At 40.4% G+C, this 22,547-nt stretch overlaps 1 protein-coding gene across 7 annotated transcripts in view; it reads left to right on the forward strand.

Moving 5' to 3' along the window:
• The window catches only part of tnikb (TRAF2 and NCK interacting kinase b), an 86,258-nt gene that overhangs the window by 43,004 nt on the left and 20,707 nt on the right, over positions 1–22,547 (forward strand). For 2 of the 7 annotated variants that reach the window (XM_050056454.1, XM_050056455.1), the window contains 8 exons: positions 80–475; positions 4,956–5,120; positions 7,259–7,498; positions 9,702–9,808; positions 10,128–10,243; positions 13,322–13,413; positions 17,256–17,437; positions 19,183–19,294. In XM_050056454.1, coding sequence (XP_049912411.1) covers positions 80–475; positions 4,956–5,120; positions 7,259–7,498; positions 9,702–9,808; positions 10,128–10,243; positions 13,322–13,413; positions 17,256–17,437; positions 19,183–19,294 — 1,410 coding nt within the window. The remainder of the gene's footprint in view (positions 1–79; positions 476–4,955; positions 5,121–7,258; positions 7,499–9,701; positions 9,809–10,127; positions 10,244–13,321; positions 13,414–17,255; positions 17,438–19,182; positions 19,295–22,547) is intronic. The other 5 variants (XM_050056457.1, XM_050056459.1, XM_050056456.1 and 2 more) reach the window with 4 other exon arrangements.

A 22,547-nucleotide genomic window follows, 5' to 3' on the forward strand; every position in this document is an offset into this window, starting at 1 on the left:
CCCATATTCCTGTTTCCAGGTGTGTGTGTGTGTGTCTTTATTTACCTGCTGTCTTGTAAACACTCACCTCGCTCTCCAGGTGATGCGTCGAGCTCAGAGCAACTCACCTCGTATTCCTCCCAAGAAATACCACTCCTTCAGGGAGCCGCGAGAAGTCAACCTCGACAACCTCCTCTTACTCCCCGGTTACAAACCTCGCCGCCGCCGCCGCCCCCCTTCCTACCCCGCCCATGACAGTCCTTCTAGGGAACACCTCCATGTGCCTCGCATCCGTATTACGTGTGTCCCTGAGTCCTCTCGGGCAGGGCGGCACCAGCAGGATCACGGCAGGAGCCCCGGACAGAGCCCAGGCAGGAGCCCCAAGCGGAGCCCAGGCAGGAGCCCCAAGCGGAGCCCAGGCAGGAGCTCCCACAGGAACTCCAATAGGAGCCCCAACAGGAGCCCTGACTCCAGAGGCCGGAGCCCTGGGCGCCGGGTCAGTCGGAGGACGAACAGACTCTTTACTCCTCCCTTTCTCCCTCTCCTATTTGATCCTGCAGTATGTGCAGGCTGACTCACTAACCCTGGAATGATTTCCTCTTTAATCACTCTGAATATTTTCATTTCTCTAACCAGGTGGACTCACACGCATTAACTCTGGGCTGGCAGCAGAAATGATACTGTGGACTCCTCTTTTTTAATTTCTCACCTGCTTCATCTCACTATTTCTCACAGGGATCTTTGGATTAACTTCCTCTTTGATTGGTGCTGTCACTGCTTCCAAAACTCAGACTAACTCCCACCTCTTGTGCAATAGTACTGAATCATATTAAAGTTCTCTCACTGAAAGTTGAACAAGAGTCTGCAGCAATACTAGCAGCTCTGTGAGGCTGTATGCTAGCATTTATTGGGCTAAATGCTAACTTTACCATCCTTACAGTGGGTACTTTTACATGCACACTAATATTCCACTGCAACATATCCTCATACAACAGTCTGATATCCTACAAGTTAGTTTCCCATGAATGATGTTACATCCTTAACATGAAGTCCTGTATTTAATGTAAAGTTATGGAGGTTAGGATTAGGCAAGTTAAGTTACTGTGGTTAGGTTAGGGTTAGGTTAAGTAAAGGAAAAATGGCGACGACTTACCTTAAAATAACTAAAAGTTCAAACGATACTGAACACTGGTCTCCTGGGAAAAGTCCTGTGTTTTGAGTCCCATCCACCTCCCCAGCCTCCCACCATACAGAACTGCTTCCTTGTTTATTTTTTACTCCCATCAGCACCTTGGTGACGTGATCGCAGCCTTCCCAAATATTTGGGTTCTGCACAAATTACTTGCCCATGATTATGTAGGATACAGTATGTACGAATTTTGGTCCATTACTTTTCACTGGAAAACCTACAGACAGTGGATGTGAACAGCCTCTCCACTATTATTCCAAACTATTATTCTTTTTCCAAATGTAGCATTTTCTGATTAAGATGTACGATATGAAGATATTATTCATGTTTTAGGAGTGTTCTTTAGACACGTTACACATGGCCTCTTGTCTTTTTAAAGTCGGCTCTGTGTATTTTTCACAATCCAAGATTCATGCTCAAAAGAACAGCCCATATTTCTGTTTATAAGAAGAAACACACCTGCTTTAACTTAGTAACTTATATAATAATACTAATAATGATGATAATAATAATAATATAATAATAATAACTTGGTTATCAACAGGTTTTTGAATATGCGCAAATATTGCAATGCTGACCTTTCCAAGAAGGCTTTTGAAGGAATGAAAGAAGGAGGCTGTGTTTGCACGGTCCAACAATTCCAGCACCAGTGGAAACTTTGAAAAAATCCTGGCACAGACCACAACCACAATCACGTCAAAATATGGAAAAAGTGGAATACTTTTTTTAATGGTGTGGAAGGGCACATTAATCAGAGTATGCACGGCTGCGTGCACACAGAAACATTAGTGGATTATCCATTTTCATTAGCCATGTGAACAGTTTAGTAGGTATATTGTCTTTTTGGAATAAGAGCAAAAACTGGAATATTTTGTGCATGTAACCGTAGTCACTGACACTTTTGACAAACTTTCTTGTCTTGTAAGTGCATTACTGGTTTATGGATGCAATGCCGCCACCCTTTGATCCATGAGATACTGTGACACCATTGACGAGAATGTGTATCATGTGAGCGTTCATTAGACACAAACAAAACCAGGACGTATAAAGACATCGCTCCACAGAGCTACTGTACTAACTACTATACCTTTAAGTGTCATCTAAAGCTATTGGCCATTGTCTTTAGTACTGTATGGTTACATCCTTGAAAGATGGACAGTTTATATGTTGGGTTGACAAAACTACTGGTGATTAAACAAACTTGCTGACATTTGAACAAATCGCCAGTCAAATTTAAAATTGCAATATTTAGAAGCTCATGTAAGCAGCTGCTAATATGAAATCCATTTTACAGACTGGACTGTGTTTATTTTACGGATGCCAAATGCTGAATTTGAAGCATTTTAATTGCTTTTTCAGAGAGAGGTCATTCACTTTGTGGAGGGTGCAGAAAATACACAAAGTTGTAGGAAACAATCACCCCATCATTCCTCCTTTGTACTTTAAATCTTCTCTTAATAGTCTTGGTGTTTAACCTTCACTTTCACCATTTTACAGGTTACTGACACTGTCTGAGTGTTGCAGGTTGATCCTTTATCTTTTTTTTTCTACTGAAGTAGCTCCTGATCTGTTGCTTTTATAACCACAGTTGTAATATTAATTAAGCAGTAAAGTCATTAGTTGCAGAGTTAGGTATATTTTCTTGGTCTGGGCTTCTTCTCAAGATTAAAAAGATTGGAAGGGGGAACTTTTAAGGTTGAGAGCTGCTGTTTTATTGCATGTTGTGGTGTGATGGGTTCATGTATCTAACAGGTACTAACTTCAACAGCTCAAACTAACATCCATTTAATCTTATGCTTTGTTTATATTCGTTTACAGAAGAACTCTCATAATTTCCAGATTAAGTATTTCCTTTATCTTTCTTTTATATTTTGTGTTTATTAGTTGTATTGAGCTTTACACACTTATCAAACATGACATTTTGACACTCTTTACAGGATGTTTAATATGTGTTACCTCTTAGTTTTGTGTTAAATGTAACTTTAAGCAAAGTCACACCAAAAAATGCAGGTCAGCGCTCCATATTTGAACTCTGCCAGTTTTCTTACCACCATAAATCGAAGCTGAACAGCTCACAGCTCACATGTGACCGCCCCTCCCCAGTGTATACACCCACATTTAGGGCAGATCTCCAGGCCTGCCCTCTGGTGGCAGCTGGTGGACTGATGTAGGGCAGCTGTAGCTATTATCAGTCTCTCTCCCTCTGGACACCACACGTGGAAACACACAGATAGAAATGCACGCTCTGTACAGATAGGTCTACCCTCATCTCAGCCCTCCCAGGATTTCCCTCGAAGCTTCAGAGGAAGAAAGATTTCCATCACACACAGACACAATGTTCCAATCTAAAAACAGAGCGTTTAGAGGAAACACAACCTTTGTTAAAGCACCCACGAGGTGATGTGTGCAGCCTTTTCCAATTTAACAACACTGTTAGAACTCAAACATGCTGCTTCTATAAATGACTATGCGAACCTCTCACTCAATAGCTTTGACACATGTAACCATGGAGACCTTTAATACAAAGGAACAACTATTGAGCCTATTCAACTCTGTCAGCAGCACTTTAATTGAATTGTAGCGTTTCCTTTGACTCGGTCATCGTAGTTCAAATTCCCTCTGATTAAAAATACTTCAGTTTATTTCCTTTTCTCAATATTTTTTTAAAAAAAGTATAGTTTTCTTCTCTAACCGCTGAGTATTTCTATCAGCTGACATGTAGTTAATGCATTTAGCTGCAGTGTGAACCTGGCTGGCAAGATCATAATATCAATCCAATAAGCATCTGCAGATCAAAAGCAGTCAGATGTCTTAGTTCAAACTGGGCAAAATTTGTGTGTTAAGATGGAGGTGGGCTTCCATGCCTGAACCAGAAACAAAAATCTAAATTATGATGGCCATTATAAAATCAGGAGTTCAGACATTAAAGTCGGAATTTCCAAGAAAAAAACTGGAATATTCTCTGAGATTTTAAAGTCATAAGTTTGGGAGAAAAAACTTAAATATTCTCTATATCAAAGTTGTGAATTTACAAAATAAAAGCAAAATAATGTTGTTGTTTTTTTAGATTATTATTATCAAGGAACTTCGCTTCACTTTGCAAGGGGGGATCAACCTCATTACACCATAGACGACACCATATGCCATGTTAATGCTTGCAGTGGATGACCTAGTCAAATTATACTTTGCATTCTGATTTAGCATTGAGAATATACTTGAGATTTTAGTCCATATTCAGGATCAACATAATATCATAAACATCTAGACTTTGTGGAGACATTGCCTTGAATTGGGCCTATTCAGAAGAAAACAACACTCTAATATGGATGAGATGATAGCCTAAAACAAGTTATGACTTTATAATCTCAGAGAATATGAGATTATAAAGTCATAAAAAATTTGAACAAAAAACAAGTTATTCTTTATTTCTGCACAACATACGAGAGTCTTTGGGAGTAAGCGTCACCTTAAGCTCATCCAGAAGCGGAGAATGGATGCAAATTGTGTCGTTCACTCCAAAAAAAACCTCAAATATATTTTACATCAGGAATTAAATCTTCCTTATACACTTTTAAGTCTTGAAAAAGAACATCTGGATATGATGCCTTATCACAGAAAACAACAACAACTGAATGTAGTCATATGAAATCAAACTCATTTATGAAATACCAACTTTCTTCGTATGTAATGGAATTAAACCGTTGGTATACACACCTCACTGCGTGCTGTGAGTGACTGTGGTCTGTGTGTGTGTGTGTGTGTGTGTGTGTGTGTGTGTGTGTGTCAGGTGGAGGAGCATTATAAGATGAACAGACAGACTTCTCCTGCATTGCAGCACAAAGTCTCCAACCGGATCTCGGACCCATCGCTGCCGCCCCGCTCCGAGTCCTTCAGCAGTGGAGGCATCCAGCAGGCACGGACCCCGCCGATGCACCGCTCTGTTGAACCACAGGTGTGTGTCCTATTATGTCTTTACGTGGATGTGTGAGTGTATGTGTGAGCATGTAACGCAAACTTAACATCCCTCAGGGTGTGATCACACTTGGTTTCTTTGGTCTGTGTGAAAGTAGAAAAGGTCAGTTTATCGCAGTTTTCAGATTGTGACCTCCAAGCTTGAGAACATTGTACTCTCCAGGAAAACGATGGTTTGCTCCCTTCAGGATGGGGTTAAGTCACAGGTGGAGCGTGAGACCACCAGGTGGATTGTTGTTGTGCCAGCAGTGAGGCAGACACTGCACAAGCCTGCTCTGGTGAGGAAGGAGCTGACTCTGCTTCTGATTTTTATGGACATAATCTCAAAACAGAGCCAAGGAGTGTCTGCTGTGGTGCATCTCTTTGCAGATGATGCGGCTCTGTTGGCTTCTTCAGACCTGAGCAGGAAGCAGCTCTGATGAAAGACATCACATCCAAGTCTGAATTTGTGGCACTCTTTTGAGAAACAGTAGTGCCCTTTTCAGTTTTGGCAAGTGTTTGATAGGGTCTACAATGAGGATAGGATGAGAAGGAAGAGACTCTCAGGCAGGCTGGAGCAGTGTTTGCAGTGATGAGGATGTTGTATCAGACTGTCATGGTAAAAACGGAGCTGCGCATGAAACAGAAGTTTTTGATTTACCAGTCAAACTGAGGACCCTGATATATGAGCCAAGCGTTGATATTGGCCGATATTTGCCTTGTTGACTGCCACTGGCCTATCGGCAAATAGGATGACATTGACTGATGGTAGTAGCCGTTTTTCTGTTGTGTCACATCAATTTTGCGCAGGCTAAAATGCAGGGCTTGAGACTAACAGCATCCACAATAGAAATAGAAAACGTGTTTTGAACGAACAAAGATCCTTCCCGGGACACCTTCAGGATGAAAGGAGGCAGTAAACTCACTATCAACGCATCAGGGGATGCACCCTATTGTTTCCCTGATAATGCTACATAGTGAACAACAAATCCATGTTGAAATCAAGCTCCCAGGAAGTGCCCTTTACTTTGAAGCCAGTTGTCACAGTGGCCAAACAGTGTCCGTCATGAGATGCCATGTGGCCCAAATTGACTTTTTTCCTATTGACTTACATGTCAAAATCAGTGGATACATTTCTATGAGCATCCTAATCCTGCAAAATAGCTTGTTTCAGCATCAGGATTTAATCCCTTCAGTCTGATAATATTTGGAAAGTCTAGAAGAGCTGACAAGGGCTGGAAGTTTCTAGTGTGTCCGCTCTGCGGACCAGAAATGAAAATTGGGCCAAGGTAATGATAACAATGGCGAAGGTACTAGGTAGTGTAATGAAGGACTGAATAAGTGAATGAAAGCTGTTCAGTTATTTATTTTTTTTTATAATGAAGATTTGTGGTTTTCCCTGGCACAAAAGGTGGGATAAATAACGACAAAACCTAAATAAACAACAACAAAAAACATTGGCATGGGCTATCGCCCTAATTGTTATTTTAACTATCAGTATGGGCCCAGAATTTCACAATCAGTACATCCCTAATTCAAAGTATATTCTATTCCCACAGTGAATCTCCCTCTCAGTGTTCATCAAACTTGATCTTGTTGCTTTGTGGATTTTGCTCGGCTGCAGTGAACTGTGCAGGGTGCAGGCTTTTGACAGGGCCTCTGAGAAGAATCTGTAGTTTTGACTCTGTCTCAGGTGTTTATATCATTTAATAAGACATGAAGAAAAAGCTGAATACAAGCTTTTTCCAGACTTCACTCGACTTTACCAGCAGAAAGAACTGTTGGCTTCTAGAGGTTAACGTTCGTCTACAGACTTGTGTTTTCATTCTTTTGAAACACAAGCAGTAGTTTTCTTACTGGAGGTTACTTCAGGGTTGTTGGAGGAAATGTCCCTGTTGAAGCTGAACCAAAGAAGCAAACAGTGTTTGAACATGACTGGTGTGAACGCACCCTGAAGCATGTGGTTTATACCTTCCTCTCCTTCTTTCTCACCTCCTCTCTCTCTCCTCCTGCACCACTCTTCCTCCTGACTTGCATCCTTCATCTTGATCACATTATGTGACTCCTGATCCTGCTCTTCCTCCTCAACCCTGCTTGTTTCCTGCTTGTGTGTGTATGTGTGTGTATGTGTGTGTCCAGATGGCCCACCTGGTGCAGGTGAAGAGTCACGGTCTGTCAGGCTCCCAGTCTCTGTACGACCCCCACGGCGTATCCTCCTCCTCGGCGTCGCCCTCCCCCTCCCGGCCTCCCATGCCCCGGCAGAACTCCGACCCCACCTCCGACACCCCTCCTCCCCCGCCCCTCTCCCGCCTGGCGCCCCCCCTCGACAAGTTGGACCGCAGCACCTGGCTGCGGCAGGACGACGACATGCCCCCGAAGGTCTTTGCATGCCACGACCCGTGTGTTTCTGTTCGAGTGTCGTGTGTCTGTGTGTTAACTCTTGTGGCTTTTCTTTCAGTTTCGTTCAGTTTTTAGTATATGTTTAGTTTCTGTGTCCATTTGGAGTCTCCGCTGATGTTTATATTGAATATATGTAATTTTTAGAACAGATGATGGTCTGCCAACTGATCTTATTTGCAAAAAACTGTTAATAAAGTAAAATACATTTTATTAATTGACAGAAAACACTTCAAAAACGTAGGCCTATCACGATAATTTTATTATCGTCTTGTTGTACGATATATGGACATGACCTCAGTCATTTTGCTGACCTTGATATTGCCCGTTGTGTTTACATGCATGCTTGTTTACATTAGAAAATCACCAATATTTAAGCCAACATAATGAATGCACAGCAGGGTGTAGCCCATCATCATAAGACCTGGGTGCAGTGATTCTCCTTATTTTCTCTCCACTCCGCCCACCTTTCCAAAGAAAATTTTAATTAAAGACGACATAGTGTAGCTTACTGGTAGCCTGTTGCGGCACTTTTGGAACAGAAGAGGCACAGTCCTGATTGTCGTCGGATTGCCAACTCTTGGCAACAAGCCAAAAGCCCATCTTTTTTAGTTTTACCCTCCAATAACTTAATTCTCCACTCCATAAAAACCACCAGCAAACCACCCAGCCTCCAGGCTGTCCATCTCTTGGAGCCAACTGCAGCACACTGGTCAGATAATGGAGGTAACTGTGGTGTTCCCCTAGCTCCGCTAAGCTTGCCATTAATCGCAAAAGACATCACTTGGTTTTGTTTTGTTGGCCAAATTTTGTATCAAGGCCCCGTGTCCATTAGTGTTTTTATCCCAGCTGAAAACGCCAGGTGCTACTCAGAATCTGAGAAACATATTAATGTGTATACAGTACATTAACATATTTCTTCTCTTTTGTTGTTGTTCAGCACTTGTACATGTAAGATGTGACAGTGGGTCTTTGTGGTGTTTGTCCCTGCTCCGCTGTGACTGTATGGCTGGGTAAATAGTGAGAGTGATGAGCATGTCATTTTACCAAAAAATAGAACATTTCTCGTTGCTCAGAAAAAAATATGCCAAACGTGCAACACTCAGTGCACAAGAAATGCTCAGGGCCTTGTCATGCTGTTGGTGTAGCGCAGTGTAAATATATGTCGATTCCACTGCAAAGAATTTTAGAAATACATAGTTGACACAGGCCCTAAGTCTCAAACTGTGTAATTTTAGCTACTCCTGTAAAGGTACTTTATTTTAAATATACTTTCTTGTATATATTAAAAGGTGTGAATTACTTTTTAAAGTAATGTTAAATATTTTTTTCATAATCTGGTTCCAATGTCTGAATATTCTCAATAGTTGAAAGTTCATTGCTCTTTGGAAGGGTGTATTTGCATGATGATGCTATTATATTATCATTATATCAAATCAAATATAAAAATGTATCAAAATAATAATCATAATATTAATAATAATAATAATCTAATTTATCACAATTATTTCTGGGACAGTCCAACAAAAGTAGTGACAGGCCTACAAATGAACATAAACCTCTCCTGAAATGGATCCTCTTGTACTTCAAAAATACATCTTCTCTGAGTGAATTTACTCATAGCCAATATTGGAAATTTTTATGTAGAAAATGCTGCCCAGATGTAGGAAAGTGGTTTCCAAACTTTGGTCCAGAGGCCTGAGAGGACCCATTAAAAGAAGAATTTTGACTTTGATTTAAAGGTTCAGTGTGTAGGATTTTGGAGGGTCTATTGGCGGAAATTGTATGTAATATCCATAGATATATTTTCATAAATTTAAGTCATTTATATATGGAGCAGGCGCTTCTCCACTGAGTTCACCATGTTGTTCCTACAGTAGCCCAGAATGGACAAACAAAACACTGGGTCTAGAAAGGGCCATCAGGTTTTCGTGTTTTCACATTTTTGCGTCGGCCACCGTAGTTCTCCTACACACTTGACACACAGTAGACCGTTAATTTAAGTCCCAGCAGCTAGAAACTGATATGATAGTGGGGGTTTTTTCAATTCTGGATCAAATCATATTGAACAACACAGATGTTGTCACACAGGGAGTCCCCTCTGATGAAGTCTGTGTTGGAGAGAGACTGATATGAAAGCACATGGGAGATTCTGACCCAGACAGTTCTGCTGTGTGTTCCCCAGGTTCCTCAGAGGACGACTTCCATCTCTCCTGCTTTGGTCAGGAAACACTCTCCTGGAAATGGACCCGGCCTGGGACCTCGGGCTGGAGCTCATCTCATACGGGCGAGGTACACAAACACAGTATTAGAAAATATGCTTAATAGTAAATGTAATGAAGTACAATATTTCCCTCTGAAATGTAGTGAGTCTGAAACTTAAAGTATTAGGTACCATAAAATGGAAATACTCAATTAAAGTATAACTGCCTTAAAATTGTACTTAAGCACAGTGCTTGGTTTCTAATACAGCACACCCCTCAATCCAGGCATATAGTACACACACACACACACACACACACACACACACACACACGCAGAGCTCTGCAGGTGTGATGATTTCAACAGTTTCCCGCATGAATGAGACAGTGCTGTGTTTGTGTTGCCGTAGCAACCCCGACCTGCGGAGGACCGACGTTTCCATGGAGACGCCCCTGAAGAGGACGAGCAGCGGCAGCTCCTCCAGCTCCAGCACCCCCAGCTCCCAGGGAGGTTCCAACGAACGAGGTGCACACACTCAGAGACACACACTCATGTTTGTACTTGGCTACTTGTGAGGGCCCTCATTCATGTGATGCCTCCCCACTTCCTCTCCCTGACTTTACATTTATTTAGTGACTAAAAAGCTACTCACAGTGAATGAATACAACCTTTGTAGGAACAAGCAAAAGTCAGTGAAAAGTTTCCAAAATTATCCAAATATCAAGCATTTCCCAAAATGTCATTAATTTTTTTTTTTTTTTAAATCTTCACCTTCCCTAGAATGTTTTCACATGTCAGAATGACAAATATCTTCACTTTCCTCAATAAAACTTTACCTTCCAAAATTGCCCTTGCTTCCAAAAGTGTCTTTGCCATTCCCATGGTCTTAAATTGAAAAAATGTCCAAAAATTCCAAATTCCAAAACGGTCTTCAGTTTCCCAAAATGTCTCACTTTCTTGAATAATATTTGCCCACAATTTCCAAAACAGATGTCCTTTCCCCTTTTCTACTAATGTCCTCAACCTCAAGAAATGTATTCACTTTTCCAAAATAAAATTAATTTTAAAAGATAAGATATTTTCACCTTCTTCAATTAGACGTAATTAAAGAGAATATCCTTACTTTCCCAACGTATCATTAATTAAAATAATCCTCACTTTGCCAAAATATTCTTAATTACCTCCGCCAAGGAGGTTATGTTTTCGCCGGCGTTGGTCTGTTTGTCTGTTTGTTTGTCTGCAAAATAACTCAAAAAGTTCTGAACGGATTTTGATTAAATTTTCAGGAAAGGTTGATAATGGGACAAGGAACAGATGATACAGTTTTGGTGGTGATCGGTTGAAGTGGATAAAATAATAAAATGGCGGGAAATCCGAGCTGCTTGGCAGAGGTCTGCGCTCTCCGAGTGCTTTTCGAGTTTTAAAAAAGATCCTCACTTTCCAATCTTATCATTACCTTGAAAAAATATTCTCACTTTCCAAAAATACCCTTAATTTAAAAAATATCCTTACTTTCCCAAAACATCCTTAATTTAAAAAAAAAATACCCTCACTTTCCCCAAATACCCTTAATTTAAAAAATATCCTCACTTTCCCAAGATGTCTTCACTTGTCAGAAGGATTAATGTTGTTATTTTCCCTCCAAAATCTTCACCTTCCAAAATTGCCATTGCGTTCCAAAGGTGTCCTTATTTTTCCATTACTCTCAGTTTAAAAAAAAAAAAAAAAAAAAATCCTTTGCTTTTCTTATTGATGGATGTCCTCAATTTTCAGAGAAATGTCCTCACCTTCCAAAAATATCCTCAATTTCCCAAAACGTCTCACTCTCTTGAATAATAAATGTCCTCAATTTCCAAAAAATGTCCTCACTACCGAAAACTGTCCTTACCCCCAAAATGTCCCATTTTCCAAAAATGTCCTGACTGTCTATAAATGTCCTCACCAATGTTCCCTCTAATTTTGAAAACTCCTGAGCAGACATTCAACTCCTCTGATCACCTACTTGAGCGACTGTGGCCGACATCTGACGCGTACACACTACATCCACATAGCGGTGCCATGGCATCACCTCTCCAACCCCAGATATCATTACAAGTGAATATTACTATAAAGATTAATAATACGATTATCTGAACAACATGAACTACTGAATATCTAGGTCAGTTACAATTAACAATAACAAAACATTGTTTTGGCAAAATAGATGTTGCATTTATTGCCATAATGTGAACAATTAAGAGAAAAATGTGCTCCATAAAAATCACTTGGAGACAATACACAAACATTTAAGAGTGATGGCAACACAAAGAGCAAACAACTCTTTGGAATACAAAATAACACTCTTTAATAGTAATTAGGCCTCTAAACTGCAACAGATATAATATGCTAGATCAAAAACTAAATGTAAACTTAAATTGTAGTTGTACTACTACAGACAGTGCCACTGTACTGGATGAAAACATTTTCCTGGCAAAAAATATTAGTGGCCAGGCAGTGCAATGAGTGCATGTAAACATACATTGCAAACAAAAATTGTAGCAGAGCTACTACTACAGACAGTGCTGTATTGGATGAAGTTTTTACTGGCAAAACATATTGCTGGCCTGGCCAGGTAGTGCAGAAAAATATCAGAATATGTTTATGTTGTAAGAGTTTGTGCATACATATTCTGTCTGTGTGTGTGTGCTTGTGCGCGCAACTCCATTCTCGCTTGAAAAAGAAAAAATATCGGCGAGTTTGACCGGTGGCGTTCGCTCGTCTGTTTGTATGTACTCCGACAGCCACTCCACCTTAAACGACACGCGATTTTTCTTAAGATTTCCAGAGGACGAAGCGCCACAGCCCACACATTTAGCCATAGCTACGATGCTATGGGTAACGGCTAACAACGAATACGACAGCAGCGAATACATAATGTCATTGATTGGCTGTCAAGCTTAACAACCGTTGCAGATATATGCTGGGCAGCGCCTGGTGGGCATGTTTTTTTAATCATCACTGACTTACAGTTCACTGTCACCTGTCACTCACTGCACAGACAAACGCCCACAGTGGAGTACGTATTTACTGTTCAAGTCACAAGACAGCGCATATGATCAAAAAATAAATAAATAAAAACAGTAAAAACTGGTCAGGGATATTTGAGCGCGCAACTTTTTTGTCATCTGCGCAAAGAGGTGCTTAGAGGGAACAGTGGTCCTCACCCAACTTTCCAAAATGTCCTCACTTTCTAAAATGTACTTCTTTTCCTCTAATGTTGTCACATTCCTAAAATGTATTTTCTTTCCAAAATGTCCCCATTATTCAAAAATGACCTTACTTTCCTAAATGATAGATGTCCTTAATTTCCAAAAATTGTTCCCACTTTCCACAAACACCCTCAGCCTCCAAAAATGTTTTCACTTTTCAAAAATGTTTTTTTTTTTTGTCTTTTTCCACAAATGTCCTCACTCTCCTAAAATGCCTACTCTTTCCAAAATGTCCCTACTGCTTCAAATGTCTTCAGTTTCCAAAACTTCTTAATGATTGATAAATGTCCTCACTCACACTGTGTGTGTGTGTGTGTGTGTGTGTGTGTGTGTGTGTGTGTGTGTGTGTTTTCAGGTAATTCAGCTGCTAAGACTGAAGGCTCGACACTTTCTTCCCATGAGACCAAAGATGACGGCAGAGAGGTGACACGACCCAGCAGGCCTGCAGTGAGTACACACACACACACACACACACACACACACACACACACACGCAGAGGGGGATTGGACAGGAGAAGACACACAATGGATCATAAAGGGCGAACACAGCCAACTGTTCCTCAGACACATGAACTCATATGTATTCAAACAGCATGTGTGATTTAAATATACATTAGCCACACACACACACACACACACACACACTGACTCTTCTCTCTGAACTAACCACGCTGCTGTTCATGTTCACTCTCTTCTTCTCATCCTGTCCTCCATCCCTCCTTACATGGTCCTTCAGAGCTATAAGAAAGCTGTAGACGAGGTTAGTGACATTTCTCCTCCTTCACCACCCTCTCTGTGTCTCAACACATTTCCCCCACCTCTTGATAAAATCTCTCTCTCTCTTTCTCTCACACTCACCTGTCCATTCACTGAGTCCGCTGGATTCCTGCTGCAGAATGAAAAAAGTTGTTTTTCTATCCTGATACAATTAAAAAACATCTTTTGGTCCATGGCTGTCGCCACACAGAGCAGGGGTAGACAGACTGCAGCCCCCTTGTTCATTTCACAGCTTTCACAACTGTCTGACAGACATGTACAAACCCTCCTTTCTGTCTGATCAGAGGTCTCCACCATTGTTTTTACCTCCTGTATCGGGGATGAAGCTGTTATTGATGACCAGTGTTGGGATGGTTTTGAAATGTAATAGGCCACAGATTACTTCATAAAAAACATAATTACAAATGTAAATATTTAGGCAACATAGCTGGATCTTCCCTTTGCTGATGTGTTTGTATCCACTTCAAGAGATGGAATAATAAATGTTCCATGTCCATCCACTGCACATCACAGGAAGCCATATATGTGCCCCATTGGCACAGCACAGAATACCTGGTATTCTCACTGAGGGGATGAAAGCTGCCAACAATAAAGCTTCCTGCTGTGAGAAAGCAGAGACAAAGGTTACGCATTGCCCCAGTCCAGCAAGGAGCTGTAGGGAAAAGGGCAGACAGGAGGGAGAACACACAATCAAATCATCTGATATCAATCACATGCTGTGTTCCTGCTCAGTGCAAATTCAAACAAGAGAACCAATTAAATACAATGCTCCAGATTTGAGCGCATACTGCCAAATGAATGGAGCCTGTCAGGACATAGAGGCAGCTCCTTGTAAGGTGGGATTTATGCCATTAATGTAACTAAATGTCATCCGGCGTAGACCTTTTGTTTATTTTTGTAAGCTGAAAATCAGTTCTCTCAGTGGAAACAAAGCTTTTATTTACTTTTATTTTACTAATAAAAAACAATAAATTGTGAAGACGATAAATCCCCTGTAAAGTAGCATTTTAAGTCTTGTGTGTGATTTATTTCAGCTTCGTATGAGTAGAGGAAAGTCTGCTAGCCACTGGGGTAATTTATGCAATATAAAATGTCATAGGCTTATGCTAATGACGTTAGCATGTTATCTTTATGGAGAAAACATGTCTAATAGGAGACAGTTGTTTGGTTGGTGAACCTTGTGAGTTTTAATGGAGCTGAATTTTGTAAGGTTACCTTTGGTAAACGTGGCTGTTGTTCCTGGCTTCATATGAGTAGACGACAACTCTGCTAGCTTCTAGGCTAATTTATGCAATGTAAAGTATCATAGGCTTATGCTATGACAGCAAAAGACAAGTGCTTTGTCTCGGAACCTTGTGAGACAATTTGTGTACTTGTGTTTGATATTGTCGCCATTAAGTCATGTTAAATGTTTGTTTTGGCTGTGTTTTGGATCAGTCAGACTTTACAGCAGTTCACAGAAAGCCCACTGCGAACCTGTGTTTTGGAGGTGTAATTGCAGAGCAATGCAGACACACCACTGCACAAGTATAAATGCTCACAATGACATAGTCCACTTGTGTTGGCTATGGCATAGGCTGTGCAAAGAGCCTACGCACAACTTTTAATCCGCCTCAAATCATCGTACACATGATGGTGTTACACTCAAATTTGTCCCAATGGCTTTGCTGACCTGTGTTGTTGAGAAATATGCTAAAAGAAAGTGAAAAGATGCAAAGCAACAGAGATAATGTTCTATTCTGCATATAAGCCTCTTACCAACAAGGATATATTCAGCTGTAACCTAAGTTAATGGCATTTTCTTTCTCAGTAACTGTAACTAATTACAATTACATTTAATTTGTAATTTAATTGCGTAATGCTGTTACATGTATCTAGTTACTCCCCAACACTGCTGATGAGTTACTGTAGGATTCATGTCTTTCTTCTCATCTCACTGTTTTCTATTCACTTTACTTCCTGTGACCACTTCAGACACCTCTGCTCTCAGGTTTCATTTCCAGTCACTCTTTCTCTCTCTCTTTCTCTCATTTTATCTCTTGTCTCTCTCATTAGGAGGAGTTGGTAAGATAACCTCCCACTCCATTCCTCCCACAATCTTAACCACAGCCCCCCCCCCCCACCTCTGACATGCACAGCCCTTTTTACTGCTGATGTCACAAAGACTGAATTTAAAGTCCCCTGAACTTTAACCCCCGACCCTCCTGCACTGATCGACCCTCTTCTCCCTGCACTGTCCTGCTGCTCGCTGCCCTCCCCACTATGGAGACTCAGTGATGTGGCTGAAATGTAAATGACTCTTACTAACAGCTTGAATTGTGCCACAAAGAATAAAACCCCCTCTGATTTCTCTCTGCTGCTTGGTTTTTAAAACCACATTTACTGTAATACTGAAATGATTTGGGGGTAAAATAAAATAACCAGTCGAGGTGAGCACATTAGTCCTGCTGTTAAACCTTTTCACTGGCTTCCAACTGCTTATAAATACATTTTCAAGTTCTGCTGCTCATCTATTAATCACTTCACAGGTTGGAGCCAAAATACATTCATAATGTGCTTGAAGTTGCTTTTAGCTTCACACAGATGGAAACACTTAATGATGACCTCATGAGTGAATCTAAAATTAAAAACCTTTCTGTTGCAAGTGCCTGTGATTAATTATTTTTTCCAACTTTTCTCTCCTTTGTTAAATTAGAGCCAAGTTCTTACTGCACTGGAAATAAATTTCTGTCTATTATATTTGTTTTTTATTTAGTTTTGTTGATTTTGCTCATGTACAAATACAATGATTTCTATAAAAGCTATATAATAATAGTAGTAAAAGTATAATTTATACTATAGATACTATAGATTGAAAAATATTAATCACATTGGTTATTTACACATTTAGAGGTTTTGAGGTCAGCTTTGTTTTACTGTTACTTACTTTCAAAGCATGGCTGTGTCCTTCTGAAGCTCATAGAATAGAGTAGAATAGAAAATACTTCCTCAACTTCTTTTTGCATGCCGAATGCAGACGTATGTCTTTGGTTTGCATGTGCAAAACCTGCTTTTAAAAAGGGTAAATTAAAACACATCATATCACATCCAGACAGGACACAGTAAAATGCATTTACATAAAAACACAGTAGATGCCTGATGCAAGACTCTGGCCCCAACACTGTGGTAGAGTAATATACAGTAGTGATAAAATGAATAAATGATAAACAGACAGATAGAATAAATAAATAAATAAATGTATATGTATACTGTGTTGACTGCAGGAGGTTATGTAGTTACAGTAGTAGACAGATATATAAGAACAGAAAGAATGACACTAAACTTCCACATTTATATGAAACAAAGCTGCGGTGACACCTGTGAATTAAAATGAGTCACACTTGTGTTTATTGCATAAAAGCAAACATCACTAAACATTTGAAAAGCAGAGGTCACATTTCCCCACGGACTCTTTGTAAAAATCCTTTCACTTTAGTTCTCCTGTCTCTCTTGGTGTTCCCCGCATCCTCCAGGATCTAACGGCTCTGGCCAAAGAGCTGCGAGAGCTGCGGCAGGGAGAGGAAACCAGCCGCCCGCCCGTCAAAGTGACAGACTATTCATCGTCCAGTGAGGACTCTCACAGCAGCGAGGATGAGGAGGGAGAGGGTGGAACTAATGACGGGACAGTAGCCGTCAGTGATATACCACGGATTATGTGAGTATTAGTGTTCCTGTTTATCTGGACATGATCCCCCACTTGCTTCCCACAGTCCTGTACAGCAGTTCTGTCATAACATCTGTTTTTAAGAAGCTCATCATGTGCAGTGTTTGGTGACTTTGTTGGAAATGTGTAGATTTAATATGTTTATTACTGAGCTCAGTTATAGGTTGTGTTGTGCTGAACTGTTGGGGTTGGCCGATCAAATCAAGTTTACTCAAGATAGTGGATAATCGATGGGGTGGTGGGAGTTAAATTACAGCATGCCAATAAAAAGGATGGACTTAGTTTAGGGTCAAAGAAAAACTTAGCATCTTGCATTTGGTGATATTATGGGTTTATATGTAAACATTTAAGAAATCAATTTAATATCAGTGTCTCCTCCATTCAAACAATGGCTCCCTTTTAAAAGTCTGCGTGTCTGTGCTTGGTGTGACAATATCACAGTATCATGTGCGGTTTAACAGTCTTTAATATCAGCTAAATTAACACCTCTATGAACTGTGGTGATTTTTCCCAAACACCACCTTCTGTGTGATTCTTTAGCTGACTTTAAAGCTGCTGTAATTACTAGTTTGTATTAGTTATGTGAATGGCTATGTGTATTTGAAAAGGTGTTGCTCTACAGAGCGTTAAAGCATTTTTCAGCTCGTTGTTTGGGTTTTACACCCTGCAGCTTTAATATTCTGGTTCATGCTCACCACCTTTGTAGAACTGTTTCCAGCAGCAGGCAGCTGTTTTCAAAAAGTTCTGATAAACCAACTGTACACTATCTGCTCAGCATCAAACAGGGGTCAGCTGCATCATATCGCCGCTTGGTCAGTGGACTTTCATGGCTTGGTATCCTGGGTGCCAGTCAGTTTACATCTGTTGCATACATTCTGTCTTTTAAAAACACTTTCAGGAAATGCACAGTTTCTGCTCGTTAGATGCATACAGTCTTTTTCAAAATAAACTTACAGTGTCAGTAAAATGCAGTATATATGCATTTATTTCACTGTGCAACAAATGGGCATGATTAGGTTTAGAAAAAACATCATGGTTTGGCTCATCATTCATATGCAAAGTGAACACCGGCCTCCTGGGTGAGAGTCCAGTGGAAATCAATGACCAATGACCCTCAATGACCAAGCTGTGGTATTTGATGTCTCTAGAAAGAGAATGGGTTTGCTGCTGGTCTAGTTCTTCTGAAACATTAAAAGTTAAACCTGGGGCTGGCTTCTTCAAGTTTTCAAGGTTGATTTGCCAAATAGTAACGCCAATGTGTACTTTGCAAATTCAGAAAAACCTTTTTAAACCTCTTGCATCAATTTCCAAAGATAAAATACAGAGCTTGACAGTCACTGGTTGTGGTTTGCTTTCTGCTGTCCTGTTAGTTTGTTGGAAGCTGGAATATTGGGTGTCGTACCTTTAAAGCCTGGAGCCTGTTAAAGTACATCTGTGAAAAATGTTGCCTAGGTCCAGAAATGCTACCTGACACAATTTAGTAAAAACCTTTACACTTTATGGTACAACATTCAACAATGGAATGAATAAGATACAAATGCATTTTTACATGTAGTGAAGTTATAAGGTCCATATTTCGTAATCAAATTTATACATGACAGCAACCTCTCTTTATGTAACAAGGCTCAGAATAATTTTGGATAAACCTCAGAGAAGCATAATTAACATGTTAGGAATACTGAAAAAAAATAATAAATAAAGATAGACATTAAAAAATGCTGACTTCTCTCTTTCAGGCCGGCAGCGAGTCAAGGTACCAATGAGTCCTTTGGCATGGGAGGTCACAACGACGCCCATGACGACTCATATGGAAACAGCTCCCAGGACAGCACCCTTATGATGCGTGAGGTGAGTCACCTCTCAGTTCTGACCTTTGACCTGCTGACTGCAGCCTTGCTCACCACACACAAACTGACACTCGATGCTCAGATGCTCTTTCACCGGCTCTGCATGCCTGGCTGAACAACACATACCAAGCGTAGAGGGTTGGAGTGATTGCTCATTGTACGTATGTAGGGTGTTGATGGATTTATCTTTCAATAAGTATTGTTCAACATTATAGTCATTAGGGCGTAATAAGCCTTGTATCTTGTCAAATTTAAACATGAATATAGCAAAAAAGGAACATACAAAATGCCCACATTTGGCATCTCAGAAAGGCAACAGTTGCAACCTTGACTTGTTTACTTGCAATATATCATATTCTGTTTATGTTAGAGCCCCAGAAATTTGGTATAAAATCAATAAAACAGTGTATTTTTAGCAGAAAGTGTTGAAAAGTCAATTTGTGAAAGTGCCTGGGGGTAAAACCACCCATTTTGCATTTTTTTCTATTTTCAAAGGGCAGTTATGAAAAATGTGACATCTGTTTGTGCATTTCAGTCGTTTGGATCTGGTTCTGTTGTTCAGTTTTGTCTGTGCCTCTTAGAATCTTTATAGCTGTTGGAGTTTTATGTCTGAAGATACCGAACCCTAAAAATGACATTTTTGAAATGACAAAATGACAAAATTCCCATCAGAGAAAAACTACGCAATTCTCAAAATTCATCAAAAGTAATTAACAGAACTTATTTTTTGGTCTCAAATAGCATATACATGAAGTTTCTAAAATGTCAACAAAACCTCTAACTGATGTTGAAACATCTTTTGGGATGTCAGTGGTTGCTGTCGCCTTTCTCAATTTAATTTTGATTTTTGATTTTTTTTTTATTTAATCTTGAGAGTAAATTTAGTTCAGTTAAAAATTTAAATTTAGATTTCCATTATTAATTAGTCTGTTGTTTATTTTACAGATGAATCAGTTTATCTATTTGTTTAGTCTGTAAAATGTCAGAAAATAGTGGTGACCACAGCTGCCCACAGCCCACACTGATGTTTATTCAGATTTCTCACTTTATTTAGCAAGCAATAAAAAATATTGATATTTTTCAAGGAAAAAAAAAAAAAAAAAAGACGGAAACAGTTAATTTATTGTCTATTGTTTATCAATTAATGGAATAGTCAGTCACCAGAAGAAAATGTTGTAATTGTACATTTCTGCAAACCAATGAATGCGTTACATTTGTACATTTCATACCTATCATATCAACGTTTGTGAAGTGATGTAGTATATGAGCTGACTTTGTCATCTAGAGGTGGAGGGGATGGTGGATGATGTAACACCTTGGCGAGACACCTGCCAAGCTGCAGACCACTGTTTGAGACCAACAAACAACAAAGCAGGTTGTTTTTTAGCGAGTGTTTTGTAGTGACTCACCACCAGGGATTGTGACACAAAAGCAGTTATTTTTTAAATACATCACTGTTTTTTCCAGTGAGGATTGTGCCAGGTATTTTAAGCCAAAACATCTTTTCCTAATCATTATTATGTGGTTTTTGTGCCTAACCGCAAAGCTTGAACTTAACAGTTAAATGATAACATGCAAATGTAATGTGTATGTGGTTTGCAGAATTGTACAATGCCCTCATTGTCGTCATGAATCATACAAACATTTTTTCTGGTGATTGGGTTGGGTTAAGTGTACCACTCTTTGTTTGTTTGAGAAGCTTTTCCACTCGAACAGGAAAAATATGCAGGTGGAAACATACATTTCGGGAGGATTTTGCCAAAAGCCCAAAATACCGAAACAGAGCAGAAAATATTGACTCCAGGCAGCTTTAATCCAAAAGATAACAGCATCACTGTTGGCCAGCAGTTGGTCACTGTTGCAAGCACCCTGTTAGTGTGTGTGTTACATATTGTGCGATAATGTGTTGAAGGCCTCAAGGTTCAGTGCCCACCCACCCCTTCCTAAAAATTAACACAAACACAGAAACAAACACACCCGCACACAGCAGGCTTCCTTCCTCCAGCACCTGACCCGTCAATCACAGCCTCACTGCACAGTAGCCCGCCCCTTTCTCTCTCTTTCCAGAAACATGGGGAACGGAGGCGGAGCTCTGCCGCCAGCAATGGTTTCCCTGGCAACGCTAATCTGTTCCCCGGCAACGCAAATCTCCCTGATTTGGTGCAGCAAAGCACCTCCCCCCTGGTCTCCCCTGGCGACGCCTCTGGGGCCCAAGTAGGTGGAGCAGTACCCGACTGTCTGCCCCCTTAACCCCCCCCCCCAACACCTGATCCTGACAGACCAGCACCCTGTCACCTGTTCTCCCTGTTCACCCAGTTACACCCCACCTGCCCACAAACCTGCCGCCAACTGGTCCTTTATCAGGGTGGGAAATTACCAGCAGCCACCAAACTAACACCTGTAAACTTAAAATGTAAAACCACTAATTTAGTGGGTTTTGAGGTTAAAGTGAGACAGTGGACAAGAAGACTAAAAGGTGCTATATATCATATATCAAAGGGCTTTTCACACTACATGTTCTTAGCCCCTTTTTATACACATTAGTGACCCAGGGTAAACGTAAGCCTAGGGATGTATGATTTATGCTGCAGCTGTACTAGCTCTGGGTTAAATGTCTGTTGGAAAACAAGTAAAGCTCCCTTTCTTCTGCACAAAAAACCCCACTAACACCTGGCAACATGTGGCCTTTTAATGTAATGAGAAAGGTTACAGTTATTTCTTAGGTCCGATTGGCGTTGATGGAAATACAATACACATGTGCATGCCCTAATTTTAGCCCCTTTACTGGCAAGTACAATGATGCACCACCACAAAATACCGTCCATCTCCGTCCAAGCAGCACAGAAACTTTAACTGAATAAGTTAGAAATGTATAAAAAGTACCAACTGTAAAGTTTTCACAGGCCTCCGTGCTGCTTTCTACCCTTGACTAGCCTGTTTTTCGGCCTGTCCATGGCTTCTAACGTAACACACACTAAAACCACACAAACACAAAAAGACGTACTGTAAAACTTGGTGTATAAGTCGCACTTTTTTCCCTTTTTTTTTCATCTAAAAAGTTGGGTGCAGGTTATAGACCGGTGCGACCTATAGACCAAGGTAAATGCTGACATAGGTAATTTGACCCACAACATGGCGCTCCGTTAGGCTGACCAAATGTCCTCTTTTGCCCGGACATGTCCACTTTTCACGTCCCGTCCGGGGCGTCCGGGGGTCTTTTATAAACTGATGATAATGTCCGGTTTTCCGTGTGT

This window comes from Epinephelus moara, chromosome 11, assembly GCF_006386435.1.
Source record: "Epinephelus moara isolate mb chromosome 11, YSFRI_EMoa_1.0, whole genome shotgun sequence".
NCBI lineage: Eukaryota > Metazoa > Chordata > Actinopteri > Perciformes > Serranidae > Epinephelus > Epinephelus moara.